A 23,115-nucleotide genomic window follows, 5' to 3' on the forward strand; every position below is an offset into this window, starting at 1 on the left:
TGAAAGGAATTAGTCTTCACTGTGAGCTTTACAGTAAATTATTTATAAAGCTGCCACCCACATCAAGGGGAGATTCAAATTTGTGAAACTGTGTCCAAAACCTGTGACTGAATCACTAAAACAGACAGCTGATGTTTATTAAAACCACTGATCTATTGATGGTTGAAACGTGACTTGGAGCATTTTCTTGTCAAAGAAACCTTATGAACTGCTTTGATTGGAACAATGGGCCTCTTATTGGAAAAAAAGCGCTTTTAAGGTCCACAACCACGCCTATGTGACAAGATCCAAGAACTGAAAGAGACCAGACAACACCTACAAATGATGCTAAGCTCTTTGGTTTTGTCTGTTGAGCTTCATACATAGCTTTGGTGCAACTTTGTGGCAATAGCCAGGACCAGAGGCATTATGTTTTCTGGATTGCACATCTCTCTATCCATCTATCTGTGCCATTCTTGAGAACATGATATCTCCAGAACGTTTTCCTTAAAACTTGGCATAAATGTCCACTAATTTGATTCTAGATGCCAAAAAATTAAGTTCACAACTCTTTATTCTGTTCATCCTTTGCTTGTAAACACAATATCAAGAATATTTTTAGAGATTCTTAAAACATTAAAAAAAAAAAAAAAAAAAAAAAAGGCCACTCTGACTTGAGGATGAATTGATATGATTTTGAAGGAGCTCTAGGAGGCAATTCTGGCATCCTCAAAGGAAATATAGGCAGAAACTATACATGGCCTGCCAATTATATAGACTGTTTAGGAAAACATGAACAAAAACAGTATATGCATAATAATATGGAGCACAGTATGCAGTTGTTTGATTTTTGGACTGATTTAAACCTGATTAACCTTCCTGTCCCTTAAAGGATTTTTGTGGTTTGGAAACATAACTGATGCTGGTGTTCGGCCAGAGATGTTAATTAGATGCAATTTTACTCTAAGACCACATCCAACTTTTTAAGTGGCCTTTGGACTCAAATGAGCTGCCAAAATTAATTATCATCCCCTTCTGCTCTGGTAATTGTAGAGCAAGACATCAAGAGAGGTGCTGCATTGCTCACTCAGGCACTCAGTTTGTCATAATGATCATGAACCTTAGTGCTTGTTTTATTCCATTATGTGTCAACAAGATAAAGTAGGTGCAACAATGGGCTTTATTCCTCCCAAGTGATCCATCCATGATTATCAAAGGCATATCATGGATTTAATTATACTTTAGCTACATGTCTTTTGCTGAGGAAGTAAATCTTCAGTGATGTCATGTGCTTGAGTGGGTACGAGTCACAAACAGAGCTGCTCTCATGAAGAATTTATGTTGTAATAACTGATCATTATTTTTCTCTCTGCGTATCCAAACAACAACGCACAACATAACTGTATGGTTAAGCAGTTTTTCTTTGTACTGTTGTAGATTAATGGCACAACTGTGATTGGATCCATTCCTGAAGCTTTATTCCGTTTTCTCTGGAAACACTGATAAGTCTTTACTGTCCCGGTGTGGGCCAAATGGCTGATGACTGGGTGTCATGGGATTGGGCCAGGATTTGCTTGTACTGGAGTTGAAAAGCACACTGCCAGAAGTTTCCTAATGTATCATATACTCTCACCCCCCTTCATTCTGGGCTAATCTCACTTGTGTTTTATCAGAAATATTGATGGGAAAATCAAAACAAATGCCGTTTTGATAGAAAACACATCACTGGAAGAGCATGAGGGTATTTTTCTAATCCAGGGCTTCCCCCTTTCGCTTTCAGTGTCTATTTTGGCGTCTCATAGCTGCTGGCATGTTTCCTCAAGCAAAGTTCCATTATATCATTTAATGCTGAAATATTAACCAAGGACTGTGCTGTTGAGAGTCAAAAGCAGCACAAGTCATAATCCCTACAGCCTTGTTGACTCATTTGACCTCCCAGCAGCTCACTTTTGTTTTTCACTGAGAGGAATATGATTCAAGCCAAGTTAATGGGGATTTAATAGAATTAATGGTTTTTTATCCTTAGTTATGACTTAATTTTATAAGGGCCAAGTGTCTAATAATAAAACACGCTGAAACTGTTAACAAAGAACTCAAATATTATCAAAACAGGCTAAGAATGATAAACATGCTCTTCTTCCTGTTTCACCACTCATCATCAAAGTCTGCACTGTTGTGAACACTTTTTGTTTTACACGTGTAAAGGCCAGCTGACAGACTTAAGTCACGCTTCTGGCAGCGTTTTACTCAGCTTTGTTTTCTGAAGTTTATTAGCATGCCTGCTGAACACTGGTTAATTGATAGCATGCACATTTTTTTGGCTAGCATTGATATGATGAAAGCAAGTGATTAATAGAACAAAAAATGGGTCTGAATGTAACAGGCCTTTATTGATAGGTAGAAGTCGCTCAACTGCACAAGTAGATTTCAACTGTGATTCCAGCTGTTAGTTGGTCACTATCATAACATTTTTTAAGATTAAGTGGTACAATCTGAAATAAAGTCATCAGATATACCAGATTTGATGATCTATCCCCCGCTTATGCTGTCAATATTTTGCAAGCAGCTCTTTCCATGTAATCTCTGCCCTCAAGATCTTAGACCAAGTCAAGCTTTCGTGGTTGCTTTCACCAGAAATAAACAAGCTGTCTTGGCTTTGTTTTATTCCAACCCACCCATTCTTGCCTGTTCTTTTCCAATGCCTGTCCCCAGCCCTGCTGATTAAGACTGTTTTCTGTAGAGGTCAGCTCTGGAAGAAAATGTGAGGTTTCTTGTAAAGTGATGTCAACTTGATAAAATATAAGTTCTGTGTGCCAGCATGATATCATTCCCTTTCGTCTCAACTCAACACAAACCTTCTGTAGCCGTGCTGATGTTTTAATAACTTGTGTTCACACAGTTTAATTCATAGAAAGAGCATTACATTTCAAAACCATCTAACACCTCATATAAAACTTCTATGAAACTTTGATGCCTCTAAGTGGAAGACTCTGCATAGTCATATTATAATCCAGTAGGTACACAACATACTGTAAATGTGAAGGACTTATTCTAGCAATTTTCAGCTCAAAATTATACATTAATCTAATCATGTTTTTCAAATAGAAACATTTTAAAAGGTGCCAGTGTCTTAAAGGTGTCTAAATCAATACTTTTGAGAGAAAAAGTGTTGTAAAAATCATCAGCTGTGTAAAAACTGTTTCTGTACCATAAATGACTGTGAAAAAGATGTCAAAATCACATACTAGAAAAAAATAGGTATGACTTACTGTACTATGTTGGTATCAGATTTAGATACTCATCCCTACCTGCAACAGATTTGCTGTGACTCTATTCACCTCTTGCGTGTCCCTGTGAAGCAATGGACAGCAAAATTGTAAAATGATGGCGTTTCTGTAAAGCTGCCGTTCAACCTGGCAGTCAAATTCAGTTTGGTTTTTATGGTATGCATTCATTTGCATTTTCACTGTCAAAAGCTGGGAAAGACGCAGAAATAACTGATCTATGCCCCTAAGGGATGAAAGAACAGCATGGACAAACACAAAATGCACCATGTTCTGTTGTAATCCGAACGGCTTTCCACCCATATTTTGATATAAACATGCGTTTAGAGGAAACTGCAAAATACCATTTAGCAAATAAAGCTTGTTGGGTACTTGTTAGACTTAAGTGATAACTAAGATGAAGAAATGATGAGCAAGTAATAATGGGTTGTTGGCAAATGAACCAGTTTAAAGAGCCAACCCTTTGTTGGATTACAGGAACAAGCTCCCACATGAGAGCCTGTTTCCTTTTTTCCACTTCTGTTGTTTACTAGACATAAAAAGACAAAATGACACCAAACAAAAAGCTGTTTGGGAGCCAAACTACTGGCTCACTGCTGGCTGAGCCAAATGATGCAGATTTCTAAAAGAGAAGAAGAGGTGAAAGTCCCATCACTACAAGCAAGAGCATTTGCTGTGGAAATGCAAGCCAGACGAGGGTTTACAACACCAAACTGTGCCTAACTGGACTGAACCATACTGGGCTTCTTGGTAGAAACAAACCGTAATTCTCTGAACAAAACCTTGTGAAATAAGTCTTTTTGGAGTGCTTAACGAAATATTTTCAGGTTATTTTTTTCATTAAATTACATATTTTGAAATTGTAGTTGCTGTTTTGTTTTCTGGCCTTCTCATGCTTTATTTTATTAAAAATACAGTTATGTCAAATCAACAAATAGCAGAAAGCTTGGTTTTAATAGAACAACTTTTTTCTCTTGCCTCCCCAGTGAGACGTCAGAACATGAAAGTCCGCATCAACGCCACAGGAGACACCATTGTGATGAAGTTTTTGCGTCCCAACTCTGACACCAAGCTAGAGGGCTACATCCTTGGCTACGGCAGCAGTATGTTCTCCAAACAGTTCATTCAGCTGCCTGAGAATGGACAGCCATATGAGGCCGAGTTTGGTAAGACTGTCAACATAAATATGTTTGCAGAGTTTCTTTCTTTGTGGCTTGAACATCTGTTATACTCCTACGATGCACATGTGAGTTGCATTTTGGCCTTATTAGTCACGGTTAAAAGGGAAAGATGTTTAAGCTCTGGGGATCAATAAATTCTAGTTTGTTCTTTCCAATCTGTAACCTCTGAGGCTGAAAGTCCGTAGAGCCAAGGTGGAAGTGCCAAAAATTCAACTCTGTAAGCCACTTTAAAGTTAAGGTTGACTCATGTTCCCATTCAGGACAAGCCGTTTGGGATATGCATTTTAAATTAGTCACCATTTTAAACCAAAATTAAGGATTAAAATTTTGAATCCATCAATAAATCAAGATTATTCCATGGAACAGCACTTTTATACAACAAAAGATGTAGAATATAAATAAATATTGAATTAATTAAAACAGCGTCTGCAACCCACAATTCATAAAATAACAAAGGCTGAGTGTGTGTCATGTGATATATGGACAACGTTAGCACCTGTTTAGGTGTCCCCTCAGCTAATCTGAGATCCAAACTTTGCAGTTTCTCTGCACTTTTATGAATAGAGATGAATAAAAAGTAGGGTTGTCCTTTGATATTAGCACGAGTTTAATTATTGCACCTCAGTCCATGTGTTTAACCCTGTCTTAATCTCCACTCATTTTTTTTCCTGCATACCCCCAAAGCTGAGAAATCAACACAGAAAATGCTGCATTGTGCCTATGGAGTCTACATTCAAACCATTAAATATGTCTGTGGATTACTGTACTTCACCTTGTCGTTATTAACCCAATTACCCCTTCACAGTGGCTAGCTATGCTTCTCATACAAATTCTATGTTTTCCCCTAGATGCTGAGCCCAAGTACCTTGTAGCTGTGCAGCCCATCCCAACCAATGAGGTGAAAAAGCACTGCACAGGTACAGCATTAGTAAGAAGGTGGCATGGTAAAGTGGACATGCAACACCAGCATGGGATGAAAATGGAGGGAAAAGCTAAATGTTCATTTGTTTTCAGGTAAAGTGGAACTGGAAAAGCCACTACATTTAGTCATTGGGTCAGTAACACCCACTTCGGTCCTCCTGTCCTGGGGAACCCTGCTGAAAACCCCCTATGAAGGCAACATCATGAATGACTGTCTTGAAGATGGGTAAGCTTCCACTTAAACTTAACTGTACACCCTTCACTGTGCACAGGGTCTAGAGATGCCCTGAATGATTTGCCACTGATAAATAACATCCAATTTCATTAAAAATACATGACTCACAGGCAGTGAGCTGCTGTGGAACAGTCATCCTCCTCTACTAAAAGCAGCTGATAAAATCCCCAAACTTGGTCAAAGTCTGGTTATTTAAAAACAGTAACCAAGTGTTGAACTCCTTATTGAAACTGGCTGGATAAAAGCTAATAAGCTAAAAAACGGGCACACACCTCAACATAACTGGGCTGATTTCCAGCCTGACTCCAACTCAAGATTGTGAATATTTAACGTGTTCAAAGTTATGACCAGAAATCCTGTTGTGTGAGGATTACACCGAGGACAGCTGAGCAGGCATAAGCAGGACTGTTACATGAAACAAAGTGATAGCCAATCAGGGAGCAAGCTAACTGGAAGGGAAAGCACAACAAACAAGAAAACAAGGGTTTATACAACAGTAACACATACTTAGGGTTGGGTATCGATTCTTTTTTTATACACTGCCTTAATGGTGCCTGAATCTATACTTTGAAAGAAAGTGTGTGTTGACTACGCAAGATTTGGAGTTTTTAGTAGACTACAAAGCTAAGCAGGCTGACCAACCCTTACCCTAAAACAGCAGCTATAGCAGAACACGAAATCTGATCCATATTAGCATTGGACTTCACTCAAAAACGACTGGTATCAGCAGCAAAAAAAACAAACAAAAAAAAAAACAAAAAAACAAAGGGATTGGTGTATCCCTTGTACTGTCAGAAGCTCAGCCTATGACATCCTACAGAGAAGCAGCTGGTATGAACTCACAGACGTGGCTTTCAGAAAATACTCACACTAATGCATTGAGATTTCCTTTGCTGTCTTTCCATGTCATGTATGGTGGATGAATTGTAATTGTGAGCATGGAAAAAGATGTTGAAGAGATAAGGCACTCAAACTGTAAAACACATAAACATACAGTGGACTTCTGCATGAATTCAAATATAACTACCTTACAGTGAATGACTCCCTGAAGTATCTCAGGTCACACACACATGCTGGAGAGAGAAATTCGCCCACACAACATACGCAACACAATTTCCTCTCCCTTAAAAGAGCTTGAAAAGCCTTTAGAAAGACTTTGATTTGAAATTTTTCCTACATGTTGCTACATAAGCCCTCTTTTGGCCAAAATTAGGTTATTTTCTTAACATAGTGATAGAGTCACTGCCCTTCACAGGAATAGCACTGTCAGGATGATGTATCCTGATTGCAGAAATTGTCAATCAACACTGTCAATCTTCTGATGGAAATTTCTACAGTTACCAGTTTTTCCAACAGTTGAACACTTTTACTGTTTACCAAGTTCTGTTTCTCTGTCTTTGGATCAGACACTACACAGTGCGTTATCGTGAGAGGAACAGGAAGTGGAACTACCAAACCTGCCCAACCAGCGACACCGTAATTGACCATCTGAAGCCCAACGCAGTCTATGAGTTTGGTGTTCAGCCCAATTCAAGGGATGGCACTGGAATGTGGAGCAAACCAGTCATCCACAACATAAGCTCAGGGAACGTGGAGGGTATGTGTGATGTTTTTTTTTTTTTCCCTAATTACTCTCCTCTCATCCCAAATAAAACACAACTTCAGCTTAAGAATTAAAAAAAGACAAGAAACAAAGTATCTGTTGAAACCAATAATCAGGATCGAGAGAAATCCATGCCTTTAATGGATAGTCATGTGTTGACACATGGCAGCAGTTTTAGTTTCATGACATTTATGTTTAAAAATGTGGCTCCACTGGCAGCAGTAAAACATCAAGTATGTGCCTCTGGCCTCAATAGACGACTTAAGTTTTGCCAGTTGCCTAATTTGGAGTTTATATTAAATGAAAGCAGACATCGGTGTTTAAGAAAAACGTTTGCTTATTGTACAGAGTAAATGACCTTCTGAGAAAGTACCACTTTGTACTGCTTCTATTTGACATGTCTTAAACTTCTTAATGATCTATTAAACAATCTCGCCAATATAAGCGGTATTTTACATATTTTACACATTTTTTTTAACACAAGGCTGTGATGATTATGCTGTATTATTTCAACCTTTTGAATCAAGATGATACACTCATTCATCTTTTAAGCATACATGTTCAACTGCTCATCAATGCACATACCTTATCAGCCAATCATGTGACAGAAACCAGTGCATTTAGGCATGTGGACATTGCCAAGAAAACCGCTGAAGTTCAAGCTGAACATTAGAGTGGGGATAAAAGGGATTTAAGTGGCTTGGTTGTTGGTGGTCTTGCAGTCTTTCATGTTGTTTGCCAAATTCTATTATTCAAATGTCACAACCAGGCAACATCTTTCTAGTCTCCCAAATTGCCCAAATTTGGTGAGCCTGTATGAATTGTAGCCTCAGTTTCCTGTTCTTAGCAGAATGTGTGGTCTTCTGCAGATGCAGCCTATCTGCTTCAAGGTTCAATGTGTTGTGCGATCAGAGTAGTGATGGGTGAAAAATGTCACATTTACTAATGCAATCTATTTGCAAAAATAACCTGACAGTCTATGTACAACTTCAGCCCCATTTGTCAAAATAGTGAATAAAAAGAATCAAAATAGTGCTAAACTGCACTGTTCTTATGACATGCTATCAGTACTATCAGTTCATTGTTGTTTACATCAGGTTATGGAGCACTGTGGCAGCCATAAGCAAAGCTACAGGAGCTATTAGTGGCAGACGGCTGTGCTTTAGACAGAGAGTGTGACTTGGATTGTGGGCCTAATCTGATAGAAAATATCAAGAATTAGGTGAACAGATTAGTATTTCTGGTGCCAACTACTAAGAGGTCAGAGTTTAACCATTTAACCTGCTAATCATGCATATCTCTTATTCAGAGATGCAACATGGTTGTAGGTCAGGTCAGGTATGGAAGCATATACCAGAGCTTGCAGCCTATGTTGACTTCCACTGTCACAAAAGGCAGGCAGGCAAAATCCAAAAACAAAAGACGAAGGACCCAAAATGCAGATGAACTCAAAGAAACTGGTTTAATAAAACAAACTAAAGAACTTACACAAAATAAATCCAGGAATCAAAACTAAATCCGAAGGAAGCATGAGGAAAGATCACGGGGAGTACCACGAGGAGTAACAGGCACGAGGAAGACATCTAACGAACCGACACGGACACAGAGAGACACAGAGACTAAATACACAGGGAGTGATTAGACAAAGAGAAACAGGTGAGGATAACGAGACACAGGTGAAACCAGTGAGGGTAATCACAAAGGAGGGAAACTGGAGTAGAAAGCAAAACTGGAATCAAACACAAGGGAAGGCAACTACAAAATAAAACACAAAACATGGAACACTTTACAATACACAAGAACACAGGACCAGGAGAAGAATCAAACACGACACTAGGAGGGAGCAAGGAAGCAAATACAACACAGGGAGCAAAATTAACATGAAGCACATGGAGTAAAAACTAAACATGAAACAGGGAATTAACTAAACATAAAGCACAGGGAGTAAAAACTAAACATGAAACAGGGAATTAACTAAACAAGAAACACAAGGAGTCAAACTAAATACTAGAAACAGGGAATAAACAAAATAGAAACACAGGGAATTACTAAACATGAAACACAGGGAATAAACTGAACACTAGAACATGAAATTATACAGAACAAAATACACAGAAACACAAGGGCTAAAGATAACATCAAAGAAACTAACTAAACACACAGAGAATCATGACATCCACAAGGCATTTGACTCAGTAAGCTGGGATGCCTGTTGAAGGATTCTGGAGCTCCACTGGATCCCACGTTCGCTAGTCCAGCTGATGTCTTCCTTATATTGTTGTAAAGAGAGTGCTGGGGTAGAGACAGAGGTGGGCCTTAGCTCCTATGTTCTTCAGCTCCTCTTCCTGTTTGGATTGGGTGATGGGGCAGATAATGGTGAAAGCAAACTGTGGGGTATCATTTGGTTATGTCCCGGACTTTTCTAATGATGCTGTGATCCTTGCGGAGACTGTACGTTGATGTCCTTGAATTACTCTCTGATTTGTTGATGGTTGTGCTTGAAAATCCCTGTAGGTCATTAGTTTCTGAGATACTTTGACCAGCAGCAAGCAACCATGGCATGTTCAAAGTCACTAAAATCATCTTCCTTTTACATTCTGATGCTTGGTTTGAACATGGTCTTGGCTGTGTCTACATACATTGTTTCCTGCCATTTGATTGGCTGGTCACATGTGATTGGCTGGTCAGATATTTGTATAAATGAGCAGCTGAACAGGTATACCTAATAAAGTGATCAGTGAGTGTATGTACTTGCTTAGTTTGTTCAAAGTAATCTAGTGGAAACTTGTATTGACTGACTTCTGGTGACCTCTTTAAACTTTAAGATCTGATGCTTCAGATCATGCCTGTATTCGACTGTTTTGTTCTTTCATTTTCTGATTTAATTAAATACATACTGATTTATTTTTTCCCTTGTGTCACATTTCTAGAGAAGGCAATCAGGAAAATCTTTAAACGCCCTATCACTTCTGTGGTATGTATGAGACACTTTGAAATCATTATCAAAACATGTGCTTGCCATTTCACTAATACCATGTAATTTTTCCCTAATGATTCATGCATTAGTGTGTTAATGCACAGATAACAGACAGGTTGATTATGTGAAATGAAATCAGTCATAAACTTTGAGACTAGAGTGCTGCACAGGTACACTTCTCAAATGAATATTTTTGGGAACAGGGTGTGTGTTTGGAAGGGGCCGTTTGCTTTCGAGTCAATGTTGTGTACTTTGGTGAGCTTATGCTACTCTCCAGGTTGTTTGCCTCATTAATTTTCCATCCAACTGCAGAATGGAAACAGCACCAGTCCAGCCAGGACCAGTTGAGCCAAGAGAGCAGTCTGTAGCTAGCTAACTTTTGGAGTGGAACAAAACAGGGAGACAAATAAGGAGATGAGAGGGATGGATAGAGGGGCAAATATGACAGTGTTGAAGAGAGTGGAGAGGATAGAGGTGGCACTGATTTACCAACAGTGCAGAGGTTATGTTTCACATTTCCAGCTCTGAACTCGTAAAACATCAGAGCTGCCGCAACACTCACAGAGGGAATTGTTGAATAACAAGGTTCACAACAGGGGTTTCACAAATTAGACATGGAGTAGAGGATCTAAGTGTTATGAAAGAGAGAGAAGGTTCCAAAGACAGAGATTAGACAGAGTTCAAATGCTAATACTGACTTCTTTGTATAATAGCAAAGACTAATGATCAACATCTTCCCTTGTTTTTCTCTGCTTTTAGAAACCTCTAACGACAGGCCAAGTCACCTTTCCCTTTACTCCTCGACATGGTAAGTCAAGAGACCTGTAGCTGTTGGTCAAACTCACTGAATCCTTTTAAATACAGCCACAGAGTTTTTTTTTTTCTTTTTACAAACTATAATTTATCACTGTTTAGCAAAGACTGTTTGAACCTGCTCAGTGAACCCTGTTTAAAGACTCTGGATTGGAGGGATTTTAAGTAGAACTTTGATTTATTGTTTTACAGATGTGACCTCATTGTAGCCAGTCTCATTCTTTTAAACAGAGTATTTCTACTTTGGTTCATTTGCAGGGGCCAAGCACAGTTTTGCAGTTTCAAACTTTGACCAAGATACAGGTGAAAAATTAAGATTGTATGTTTTGAATAATATTTAAAATAATGGAAGATACATTTGAGATTAAATAAAGACTGACTGAGTGTATTTCTACTAGTGATGTTCCAAGGCAAATAATTTCAAATCTGACTGAATGCAAGCCATAACTGCATTCAGTCAACTAGTCTAGTCTGTTCAGTTTATACTGAGCACTGGACTGAGGATTGTGAGCCTGAATTGATAATTACTGTAACCATCAAGTAATTCTCATGCCAGATAACAAGGGCTTGGATCTCACTGTTTAGCCAGCTAATCAGGTGCATCCCTAAATCCTACCTTTTAAGAAATTTTAAAGTTGATTCAAATATGGGCTGCTACTCTAAGATGGCTTTCCAATAGGGGCCCAGTCCAATCAGGGTACACTTGCGCCCAAAATCCAGTTCGCTTTGGTCAGTGTAAATGCAATGAATCACACTCGGGGCCTGGGCCCAGGCCCACTTGAGGAGGTGGTTGCAATTTAAGTGGACCCTGGCATGTTTCGAATTATCAAGTCAACACATGGTCTGATATGACTCAACTTATGGATGACCACAAGTCCTAGTTTGCTAGATGAGTTGCGAAGACAATAAACATCTCCTGTCACTTCAAAAACCACTCTGTCCTTGAAGTACAAGCCTATTTAATCCTCTAAGCTGCAAATAGACATTTAGAAACGAAGAGGGGTTTCGCAAGCATCTTAAAAAGTGATTTAAAAACCATTCATGGTGGCATGATGGATTCTTTTGCCGGCTTAAAACATAAGCAATCTTTGTGGTTGCCATGGTAGCTTCTTCTTCTTTACTCTCCTTGGCAGGTCTGTAAACCAGCTACATGCACACTGCCACTTGCTGTATCAGACTGAGAACAAACCTGAGTGGGCCCGGGCACGGACCAATGTTGGAGCAATTGGGCTGTTGCACGGTTCGAAACAATCGGGCCTTGTATGAAACACTGTAAGCAGTGATGTCAAATGGTTGCATTGCTCTGAGAGTGGAGTGTCACCCTTAAAGTTTTGTTAATATTAACCCAAATTTAGTGAAAAGCAAAATAACAAAGAAGTTAAAGTAATGTAGACTGAAGTGAGTACAATAATCAAGAAGTGGGTGAAAGAACAATGCAACCATTTCACATCACTCTCCAGAGTGGATTAAGCAACCTATATGAACCTATATTTTAGAATTTGTCAAAATGTAGAAATATTAAGTTTTTATTTGTCCAATATATATATTTTGTTTGGTGACTGTGGCTCAGTAGAGTTGGTCATCTCACAATCAGAAGGTTGCAGGTTCAATCCCAGCTCTCAGTCATGATGAACCAGAGTGGGTGTGAATATAACTAAAGTGGAGTAAAGTTTTGAAATATCTTCTAAGCCTTCTCAATACTTTGCACATAAGCCAAAAATTTCGCTTAGTACACAACATTGGAAAAATTGCAGGGTCACTCAGAAATATTCAGTGTTTGGATATGTACTGTTCTTATGCCGAGCAGGATGCTTTGTTTCCTCAATAACACATTTTGTTTTAAAGCTTGAAGATCTGATCTTTACAGGATTCTTTTCAGGTCTATGAAGTTCCATATGTGTGACTTTTGACTTAAATCTCTCCTTCCATGTTCTTGTCAGTTCCCAATAACAGGACCAAGAGCAGAATAACCCTCAGCAGGGACATGTCCCCAAAGACAACTCTTGGTAATTAAACTTCTGCCCCAAAACTGGGTTCAGAAGTCAGAAAAAACACTTTATGCTTGACCACTTGTCTTTCTCCATCACTGTTCTGCAAATCTTAGCCCCTTGTTACACATAGAAGGTAGCTATTCATATATTCTTCAGTACGTACAGTTAAGGAAGTCTCCCAGGTCTAATAATGCACACTATATTTCTCAGCACCAACCACAACTACTACAACCACTACAACTACTACAACTACTACAACTACTACAACGACTAGACAGGAATATCCATCAACCCCTGGATCCACACTACCTGTGGTCACCAAACAGCCAATCGGTAAAAAGACAATAATAGTCATTCTATTTAAAGCTTTGTGGCTTTCATTGTGGCAGTATGCAGTCAAAATCTTGGTCTACGGTGACTTAGTTGCTGTCAGTGCTTCACAGTGCCCTTTGTAATAACCTGCATGAGCAAGAGCAGCATGCTCTCAATCAGCACAGTAGCTAGACCTTCCTGTGGAAACCCATGGTGTCAGCTGATTGGGTGGTAAAGATGGTAAGGTAGGTGGCCATAGCTGCATGCATATTTTTTGAGAAGTGGACCATCTTGGAGGGATTTTTTCAATCCTGAAACATCTCAGAAATGGACACTTTTGTCTCACTGGTCATGTGTCTGGCTGTGTCATTCATTAATCAGTTATTTAACTGATTTCAGCAGTCCGTGTCACCATGTCTGTCTGTCCTCTGTTCATATTATGATTCTCCATCTCTGTTTTAACTGATTACAAACCAGTGACTTTTGCTTTCAATGCAGAGCAGGCAATGGTGTGAAGTCTGCATGATAAAAATGCATGAACCAGACATTAATTTTTCTCCAGCAGGAACCCATGCAGAATTTTTATTTTTGACTTTTCTTGTTTTACTCTCTTGTTTTGCCCCCTAATGAAACATTTTTATGTTTGCAGGCAATTCTTCTAAACAAGGCTAAACTTTCTTCTCTCTCCCTTTCTCTGACTTCCTCTTTCTTTTTTCTGACATTCTTTCACCGGAGAGAACTTCTGATCAGATTGAACAATCAATTTAATATGGTCCATCAAAATGTCTCAGTAAGCAATCAATCAAAAGCTATTAAACCCTAGTGTGTCACAGCTTCTTAGAGGCACAGTAGGATCCAGGACCTGGCAGCTGTGTCTGTCCATAATAACATGGCTGTTACACTGCAAATGCCTCCATATGGTCTGTCCTCCTTTGAAAGATATAAGTGCCAGGTAGAAGCTATTGTGTAACCTTTGCTTTAGTCCAAGATTAGATCTGTGAATTCTCTGGCCAAAAACTACTGGCGCTTTATCTGATCTAAATGTCAGCTTTTCCCTGGCTGCCTTTACATCTTATTTTCATCATTTTCTAGACAGTAAAATAACATTTCTTTTTATTTCATTTGAAAAAGATCCTTTCCTCCTGAAAATTATACCTGAAATTATACTTTATAGCAGTTTTGTGGCTTCACTGCCATATTTCTCTCTCTCTCACAAACCCAACAGGAAGAGACCAGCCCAGATCTCTCTTGCCTCCTTCCCTGGTGACTCCGTTATCTCCCCTTCCAGTCCCCCAGCACAATATGGAGAGACACAGGGATCCTCTGAATCAACCACAAATTCCGTCCCCATCCGAAAATAAACCAGAGCCTCGACCAAACCCCCCACCTCAGCCAGAATATCCACATCTACCACAGCCAAAGGTCCAAACCCCAAAACCTCAACTTAAGAACTGGGCCAAGGCAGAGTCTCAACCACATCCTCATCATAAATTCCAACTCACAGCCCAGGCACAACCACAAACGACATCCCAGCCACAAACGCAGTCCAAACCAACATCCCAGCCCAGAACTTGGGCTAAACCATATTCCCATCCAACATTTCAGAGCATATCTGACTACCAACCCCAACCAGAATTCAAGTCCGTACCAGCGATACCCACTGAACCAAAAGTAACATCCCAGCACATAGCCCAGACAAAACCACAACCCCAACCAGCATCAAAGTTTACTCCCAAGACCAAACCACAGCCCCAACCAACATATCAACCCATACCACTTACCTATCAACATTCTCAACCAGGATCAAAGCCCATACCCCAAGCCAAACATAAACCAACACCCCAACCCATACAGCAGACCATTCTTCACTCACAACCCCATTCAACCTCCAAGCCCCAACACCAGACCAAACCAAGTACAAGACCATCAGCCCAACCCATACCACAGACAATTCTTCAATCACAACCCCATCCAGCATCCAAGCCCATACACCAGACCAAACCAAGAACCAGACCATCAGCCCAACCTATACCACAGACAATTCTTCAATCACAACCCCATCCAGCATCCAAGCCCCAACACCAGACCAAACCAAGCACCAGACCAAAATTCCAACCCATACCACAGACCATTCTTCAATCACAGCCCCATCCAGCAACCAAGCCCATACACCAGACCAAACCAAGAACCACACCAACATCCCAACCCATACCACAGACCATTCTTCAATCACAACCTCATCCAGCATCCAAGCCCATACACCAGACCAAACCAAGCACCACACCAACATCCCAACCCATACCACAGACCATTCTTCAATCACAACCCCATCCAGCATCCAAGCCCATACACCAGACCAAACCAAGCACCACACCAACATCCCAACCCATACCACAGACCATTCTTCACTCACAACCCCATCCAGCATCCAAGCCCATACACCAGACCAAACCAAGTACAAGACCATCAGCCCTACCCATACCACAGACCATTCTTCACTCACAACCCCATCCAGCATCCAAGCCCATACACCAGACCAAACCAAGTACAAGACCATCAGCCCAACCCATACCACAGACAATTCTTCACTCACAACCCCATCCAGCATCCAAGCCCATACACCAGACCAAACCAAGTACAAGACCATCAGCCCAACCCATACCACAGACAATTCTTCACTCACAACCCCATCCAGCATCCAAGCCCATACACCAGACCAAACCAAGCACCAGACCAACATCCCAACCCATACCAGAGATAATTCTTCAATCACAACCCCATCCAGAATCTGACCCCGTATACCAGACCAAATCAAGCACCACATCAACATCCAAACCCATACCACAGACGATTCTTCAATCTCAACCCCACGCAGCATCTGAGCCCGTTCACCAGACCAAACCAAGTGCCGGACCAACATCCCAACCCATACCACAGACGATTCTTCAATCACAACCCCATCTAGCACCCAAGCCCATAAACCAGAGCAGTCTTAATACCAGACCAACATCCCAACCTATACCGCAGCCCTTAGCACAACCACAACCACCGTCAAATCACATACCGCAGATGAAACTAAAACCCAGTCAAACACCCCAACCTTATATCCAGACCCTTCCTCAATCACAGGCTCAGACAAAACCACATTCCCGATCAAAGCCTCAAACCACAACCCAGATCCCTGCTAGATATAAATTTCATCCAACACTTCAGCATACACATCAGATCAATTCACTACCACAACAGAATCCCAAGACCCAGACACAACTAGGAGTTCAAACAACAATCCAGCCCACAATTATAGCGCACCCACTGAACCTTCAACCAACACCTCAGTCTAAGATCCAACAAGCCCTACAGCAGAATAAAATCAAACCCCAACCTCAACCACCATCTACAACTCAGACCCAAAAACAACCTCAATCAAAAAAAGAAGAGACTGAACCAACAACTAAGCAGCCATTGAAGACTGAAATTACACCTAAACATAAGACCGATGTCTCACATCCCAAGCCCAAAAAACAACTGAAACCCGAGGGGCAACCCAAGCCTAAGACACAGGCTGAACCAAAGAGCCAATCCAAGCCCCAACCAACACCTAATCTCAAAAAACAGCCAAAGGTTAAACCACAATCTCAACAAAAGCCACTACCAAGGGCCCAGCAACCTCACACAAAGATTCAGAAATTCCCACAATCCCCCCATCCAAATAAGACCCATACCCAATCTACACCTTATTCTGAACCTGCTCATCAGTCCCAACCTTCACCAAAGGCCCTGTTGAAGTCCAAACCTGATCCTTTACCCAAGCCACACTCTGCATCTAGGTCCCAACAACAACCTCAACCTGGGCCTCAGTTTGAGTCTCAGTCCAGGAGCTACTCTGTTACCACCAAGGCCACCCCAAGGCTGGCTGTTACGACGGGTAAAGACCCTTTACCAACAGCAAGTACTGAAATCTCAACTAAAATAATACTTTAAAAGGGGCATTTGTTAGAAATTTCTGTCTCATCTTATTGATTGATTCAAAGAAATGTGTTAAAAACAGATTGATCTCCTGGTTAAAGTTCAGAACTGTCTGACAAAATGCAACACCATTCCTAATTACAGATATCCTGGTCAATGTAAATACCCTTACTGCATGCAAGGACTTAAAATTGTCACCTTGCATTCACAGAAATAAGGGTAGGATATGCCTCTTTTAAAAGTCAAGAATGTAATCACATGACAGCAATACCTGATTAAAATAATAAATAGATAAATAGTGAGTTTTCTTTCATACAGCTCCTAGTCCACCAGAAGAGGGCAAGCCCCTACCAAGACCTGCCCTGGCTTCAGAGAAGGCTGGTGGTTACAATCAGGGTAAACTCCATAAATTTGTCCCATCTCTGCTCACAAAATCACGTGAAACCCAGTGCTTTCACTTGTCCCTAAAATCATTGGATGATGTCACTGCTTCCCCATCACCATCCCATCTTACCACCCCACACAACCCACCCCATTGTTGTGTCTTCCTCCATGTGTGCTTCCATTTTCAGACCAGCACACTCACCTCACCTGTGCCCACTTACAACCAGAGCAGTCTTGCTAGCTCTCCAAACTCATCTGTGCGTCTCTGTCATTTCATTCATTGTCCAAACTTCATTTTTTTTTTCACTAATCTGCCTTTCATTTGTTCCATCTAGGTAAAGCTGTCAAACTCAGATGTTGATCTTCCCTTAACTCTTCCATTACCTCTCTGCTGATCTAGGTACTGGTGTTGGCAAACCATCCATTGCTGAAGTTCCTCAGTCTCCTATTAGCTCATCAGTTCCTCAAGCAGGAAGAAACGGCACTCTGTCACGCAACCGAGTTCCTCCAAATTCCAATCGTAAAAGTGTCCGACCACTCACTCCATCCAAGACATTCACCTCTTCTCAAAGCTCCAGCTCACCTGGTGGTAATGGATTACTCACTTCACTTTCTCTCTTCTAAAGTGGCTACCTTTTCCTTTCAGCACTTCCTGCTGCAGCTGCACACCTTTTGAAGAAGGCAAACAAATGTATGTCTTCAGACATAAAACAAGGCCTTTGATTGAACAGTAATTAATCAGAGACTTCTTCCTTTCTCCCGGCCTTTCTTGATATTGTGTTCACCTTTTCTTGCCATCCATATGTTCTCCACACTCCACCACATGTGCTCGGTGTGTATTTCACATTTTTACCACAAGCAGCAGCGGTGTCTCAGGGGTCGGGATCGTTAACATGATTTACGGGCCCTCTTGCTGGCCGGGTGGGAAGTCTGGCCCTAGCACTGGCCAGGACACACCACATTTTACACCATCAATGCCAAGCCAAGCACTGTGCAGACGGAACAGCCAACACAGTCAGGCTCTCTGTTTCTCTCTCTCTATCTCCATCAACTACAACATATTTCCCAAAAGACTTTAAGAAGTGTGGAGAAATACAACGTCAAACAATATAATTTATGTTTTGAAGTCATGGCATTTCCATCCAGAACATCTGTAAAACCAGGTTGAAAACACAAACAAATTCCCAGCTTTATCCTCACTGACATCAGACTAGAAGACAATATTAGGAAGGAAGGACAAACCATTTAATCTTTCTGACTTTTTGTTTGGCCTTAGTATATTGGTTGCATGACACAACAGATTTTGTAACTGACCTTTTTCTTCCTTCAGCAATCGGTGGAGCACATCACAGGGGCAATGCTCTTCCTAAACCTCCAGCGTGGCCAAGAGAGAAACCTGGTAAAGACAAACCAAGAAAATTGCAATTCAGTGTTCCTCGCTCACTAACCAAGAGGCACTGTTATGTCCAATCCCAAATGGCCACACTGATCTTTGCTTCCGCAACAATCCTCTCATGCTTTGTGATTTTTAACTAGTCAGAATAATGTTTGTGTCTAGTCATGGGCTGTGTTGTCAAATAAAAACCAGCAAATTCCACTTGACTGAGACTGAAGCCTTATATAATTCTAATTCTGGCCAATAAAGGTCCTTTCCATATTGTTTAGTCTCCACATATGGAGCTGTAATTATGAGCTGGATTGAATTAGTTTGAGAAAAGCTTTTGCCTGCTTGTTGTTAAAGGTGAATGCCCTTTTTCTGGTCAGTCACATTTTTTCCATTCTGCCAAGCAGGCTCAGTTAATTAGTGTAATTAAATTCATCCCAAGTAGTATTACAAACCACGTCTGGACCACATGTATTAATGGTGACGCTCCGCTCACTCCTTTTTGTTTGGAGTTGTGAAGAGAGATTGTGCTTCAGTCCCATGTCACAGCTGGTGTGTGTTATTTCTGGAAACTTGGACAGTTTCAGAGGTCTTCAAGGAGTCACAAGGCTCTCTGGAAGCAACTCTAAGGCGACAAATTTTTATTTTGCCTGCTGCCCTGAACACACCTCTAAGAACAAAACTGGCATTGATGGTTTTTGTTCTTAAAAGCTACAGAGGTTCACCTCACTGATACCATGCATTTAATGAGGTTTACGACTATGCCAAGCATTCAAAGTGTGAAAACATTCTTAATTCTTTTTGTGTCAAAAAGTAGTGAAATATTCAGGCAAAAAAAGTTTTTAAAAGTCACAGACAAACAGGACTTTAAAAAAAGCCTCCTTAAGCTTGGATGAGCCACTTGCGTTTGGTCTGTTTTCACAAAGTGATCCAGTTTGGTTCAGCACACTTTTGCCTTGTTTTAGCATATTAAACTCTGATCTCACCTGTCTTTCCTCGGCTCAGGTGTGTCTTACTACCCTTCAGCCTTGCTCGCTGTGACACAAAATCTGTCTCTTTTAAGAGATCCGGGTCTTTTGGCTCAGCTAAGTAGAGCAGGTTGTTCAGCTCCCAAATGGCTCTTCATTTGGTACCAGTTTGGCTTTGTAAATGTGGATTAAAAAACGACAAAGAATGGAGGAAAGGAAATTATCACTCAAACAGGAGCTAGGCACAGTGGCTCACACTAAAGATATGTTTTGTAGCACAGGCTTGTTCATGAACGGCACATCACCTTGGTCGCTCCTCCCACAGGGTTTATTTAGTTGGTAGTATATCAGTTTCAATTAAAAATCATGCTTGTGACTAAATTATGGGTTTTTTATGTTTAAGGGGCTCAGCTAGCTTCTTAGCTCAGTACAAGACTTCTCTAGACTCGTCTTTCTTCATCTGGCTACATGATGCCAGATGCTAGGAGGTCAGCAGGACTGAGTAATTTGTGATATTGATCGCCTCCATGCCAGATAAATCATTTAAACTGGTAAATTGGGAATTGCTCTATTCCCAATGATTCCAAGTGGTGTTTGCACTACCTAATCTCTGTCTTACTTTAAAGCATTATAGGTTGCATGTGACTGAGAAGATGCTATAGTGGACTTTGTGTGTTTAGGACACAGGCTGTCCATTAAATCAAAGTATGAGTTGCAAAACAACAGCCTCAGTGATGTGAGACTATGGTATTTATTTCTGTGGGAATATTTTCCTGAACTGAAGGGAAAGTTCTCTCTTTTGACTGCATGTGTTTTCACATTTTCATCCAAAAACTAGAAGTTTTTCAACATAAACCAGTTCTCACACAACTGCCTCTGTTTCACATCACAGTACTGAATCTCAGGCTTTCGCACTTCAGAGACTTGACCTGCAGTTTGAAGGGTTTATTATGTGACAGCAAACCAAAAACACCCGTTGTAGGAACCATAGAACTCCAACTACATCATATCACATTCATCACAGACACACAGATGATGTGTATATTGTTGACATCAGATCTTATCACATTACAACATTATGGCTGCCTGGTGAAGAAGCTGTCAGTTCACATACACCAGTCTCTGCTATTTGTATATCTTGAGACTGGCATTTAAATAACTGCATCATCATAATGTGTGACTTGATATATGTGCATATGGTTGCCATTAGATGTCAGTTATACCATGTGAGTCAGAGCTACAGCGGTAGAGTTAATCAGTGACTTGTTGGCAGATTTTGCTTTAGTTTGTCTTGAAAGCCTCAACTCCTTTCTCTTCGTAGTAGATGCCAGAGATCACTGATTTATGCTGACCAGTAAGAGGTCAGTTTTAAGGAGGAAGCATATCCAAGAGAAAAGATTCTGATGTGTTTTGGCCCAAACAATGTAACAATTACAGAATGATGTTAGCAAAAGAACCCTTAATGAATCTTTGAGATAAGAAATGAAAAATAGCCAAGGGAGTGGATTCTCCGATGTGAATGCATTACCTCAAAGCAAGTCAAACATGAAACGTAATAATCATCATGTAACAACCCTCCAAAAGCCTTCCCACATCCGTTAAGATATCACAACAAAGATTAATCACCAGATAAACACACTCCTTAAACAACACTAAATGACAGCAGAACCTTCATGTTAAGACAAGAGAGTTCCATAGCTTGCGCTGTTTGGTTGAGTTTTCTTTGGGAAGTCTTGTTATTCTGTGTGAATACTTTGCCAGTTTACTAAAATCAATTAGTTCCTTTAAGAGTAAGTAAATCCTCAAAGCATTGTTTCAGCTGAAAACCTGAGTACATGGGTATTTAGTAGCGCTTTTGACCAGTTAGGGTCCACATCTAGACATTTTGGTACAAAGTAATTAAATTACATTCGGTGTTAGAAAAAAGCATTGTCACTGCCCTCTACAGGTTAAAATCCAGCCAATGCAACTGAATTCTCTGGCTGATCTGGTTGCAGATGAAATATGATGCCAGTTTTTGTCACCACAAAGTTCAAGCTTACCCACTTTCTCCGCAACTGTTAACTTCAGTAGCAGCTGATAACTAGATTTTACAGTTGACAGCTGACTCTACCATCAGAGGCATCCCTGTGATACTCTATGATTGTTGGTATAGTAGTTTTTTTTAATGGAAGTTTCTATGCAAATAATCTGTCATCCAATTGAACACAAATCATAATTACAGGTACATCTCAAAATATAAGTATATCATGAAAAAGTTCAATATTTTTGTCACTCATTTCAGAAAGTGAAACCCTTATATTATATAGACTCATTACACATAGAGTGAAATATTTCAAGCCTTTATTTCTTGAAATGTTGATGATTATGGCTTACAGATAATGAAAGGTGATTAGGTGTCACATCCTAAATCAGCTAATTAACTCCAAACACCTGCAAAGGTTTCCTGAGCCTTTAAATGGTCTCTCAGTCTGGGTCAGTAGGCTACACAATCATGAGGAAGACTGCAGACTTGACAGATGTCCGGAAGACAGTCACTGACACCCTCCACAAAGCCACAAAAGGTCATTGCTACAGAAGCTTGTTGTTCTCAGAGTGCTGTATCCAAGCACATTCATAGAAAGTTGAGTGGAAGGAAAAAGAGTGGTAGGAAAAGGTGCACCAGCATAAGGGATAACCGCAGCCTTCAGAGGATTGTAAAGCAAATTCCAGTCAAGAGTTTGAGGGAGCTTCACAAGGAGTGGACTGAGGCTGGAGTCAGCACATCAAGAGCCACTACGCACAGATGAATCTTAGACATGGGCTACAAATGTGGCATTCCTCGTGTCAAGCAACTCCTGAACCAGAGACAATGTCAGAAGCGTCTTACCTCGGCTGTGGAGAAAAAGAACTGGACTGTTGCTCAGTGGTCCAAAGTCTTCTTTTCAGATGAAAGTAAATTTTGCATGTCATGTGGAAATCAAGGTCCCAGAGTCTGGAGGAAGAGTGGAGAGGCACAGAATCCACATTGCTCGAATTCCAGTGTGAAGTTTCCACAGTCAGCGCTGATTTGGGCTGCCATGGCATCTGCTGGTGTTGGTCCACTGTGTTTTTTGAAGTCCACAGTCAACGCAGCCA

General features: G+C 40.6%; 1 protein-coding gene and 1 long non-coding RNA gene across 4 annotated transcripts in view; one reads left to right on the top strand and one right to left on the bottom strand.

The window, feature by feature from the left end:
- The window catches only part of LOC121522134, a 100,767-nt gene that overhangs the window by 61,957 nt on the left and 15,695 nt on the right, over nt 1-23,115 (bottom strand). The window contains exon 2 of the long non-coding RNA XR_005992951.1: nt 18,961-19,042. This is a non-coding gene — a long non-coding RNA (uncharacterized LOC121522134). The remainder of the gene's footprint in view (nt 1-18,960; nt 19,043-23,115) is intronic.
- The window catches only part of LOC121522133 (target of Nesh-SH3), a 45,617-nt gene that overhangs the window by 9,503 nt on the left and 12,999 nt on the right, over nt 1-23,115 (top strand). The window contains exons 2-14 of one of the 3 annotated variants that reach the window (XM_041806247.1): nt 4,250-4,429; nt 5,293-5,361; nt 5,459-5,591; nt 7,007-7,197; nt 10,134-10,177; nt 10,940-10,988; nt 11,252-11,296; nt 12,934-12,999; nt 13,195-13,317; nt 14,522-17,221; nt 17,581-17,658; nt 18,047-18,235; nt 18,977-19,045. In XM_041806247.1, coding sequence (XP_041662181.1) covers nt 4,250-4,429; nt 5,293-5,361; nt 5,459-5,591; nt 7,007-7,197; nt 10,134-10,177; nt 10,940-10,988; nt 11,252-11,296; nt 12,934-12,999; nt 13,195-13,317; nt 14,522-17,221; nt 17,581-17,658; nt 18,047-18,235; nt 18,977-19,045 — 3,936 coding nt within the window. The remainder of the gene's footprint in view (nt 1-4,249; nt 4,430-5,292; nt 5,362-5,458; nt 5,592-7,006; nt 7,198-10,133; nt 10,178-10,939; nt 10,989-11,251; nt 11,297-12,933; nt 13,000-13,194; nt 13,318-14,521; nt 17,222-17,580; nt 17,659-18,046; nt 18,236-18,976; nt 19,046-23,115) is intronic. The other 2 variants (XM_041806248.1, XM_041806249.1) reach the window with 2 other exon arrangements.

Source organism: Cheilinus undulatus, linkage group 15 (assembly GCF_018320785.1).
Source record: "Cheilinus undulatus linkage group 15, ASM1832078v1, whole genome shotgun sequence".
Taxonomy (NCBI): Eukaryota; Metazoa; Chordata; class Actinopteri; order Labriformes; family Labridae; genus Cheilinus; species Cheilinus undulatus.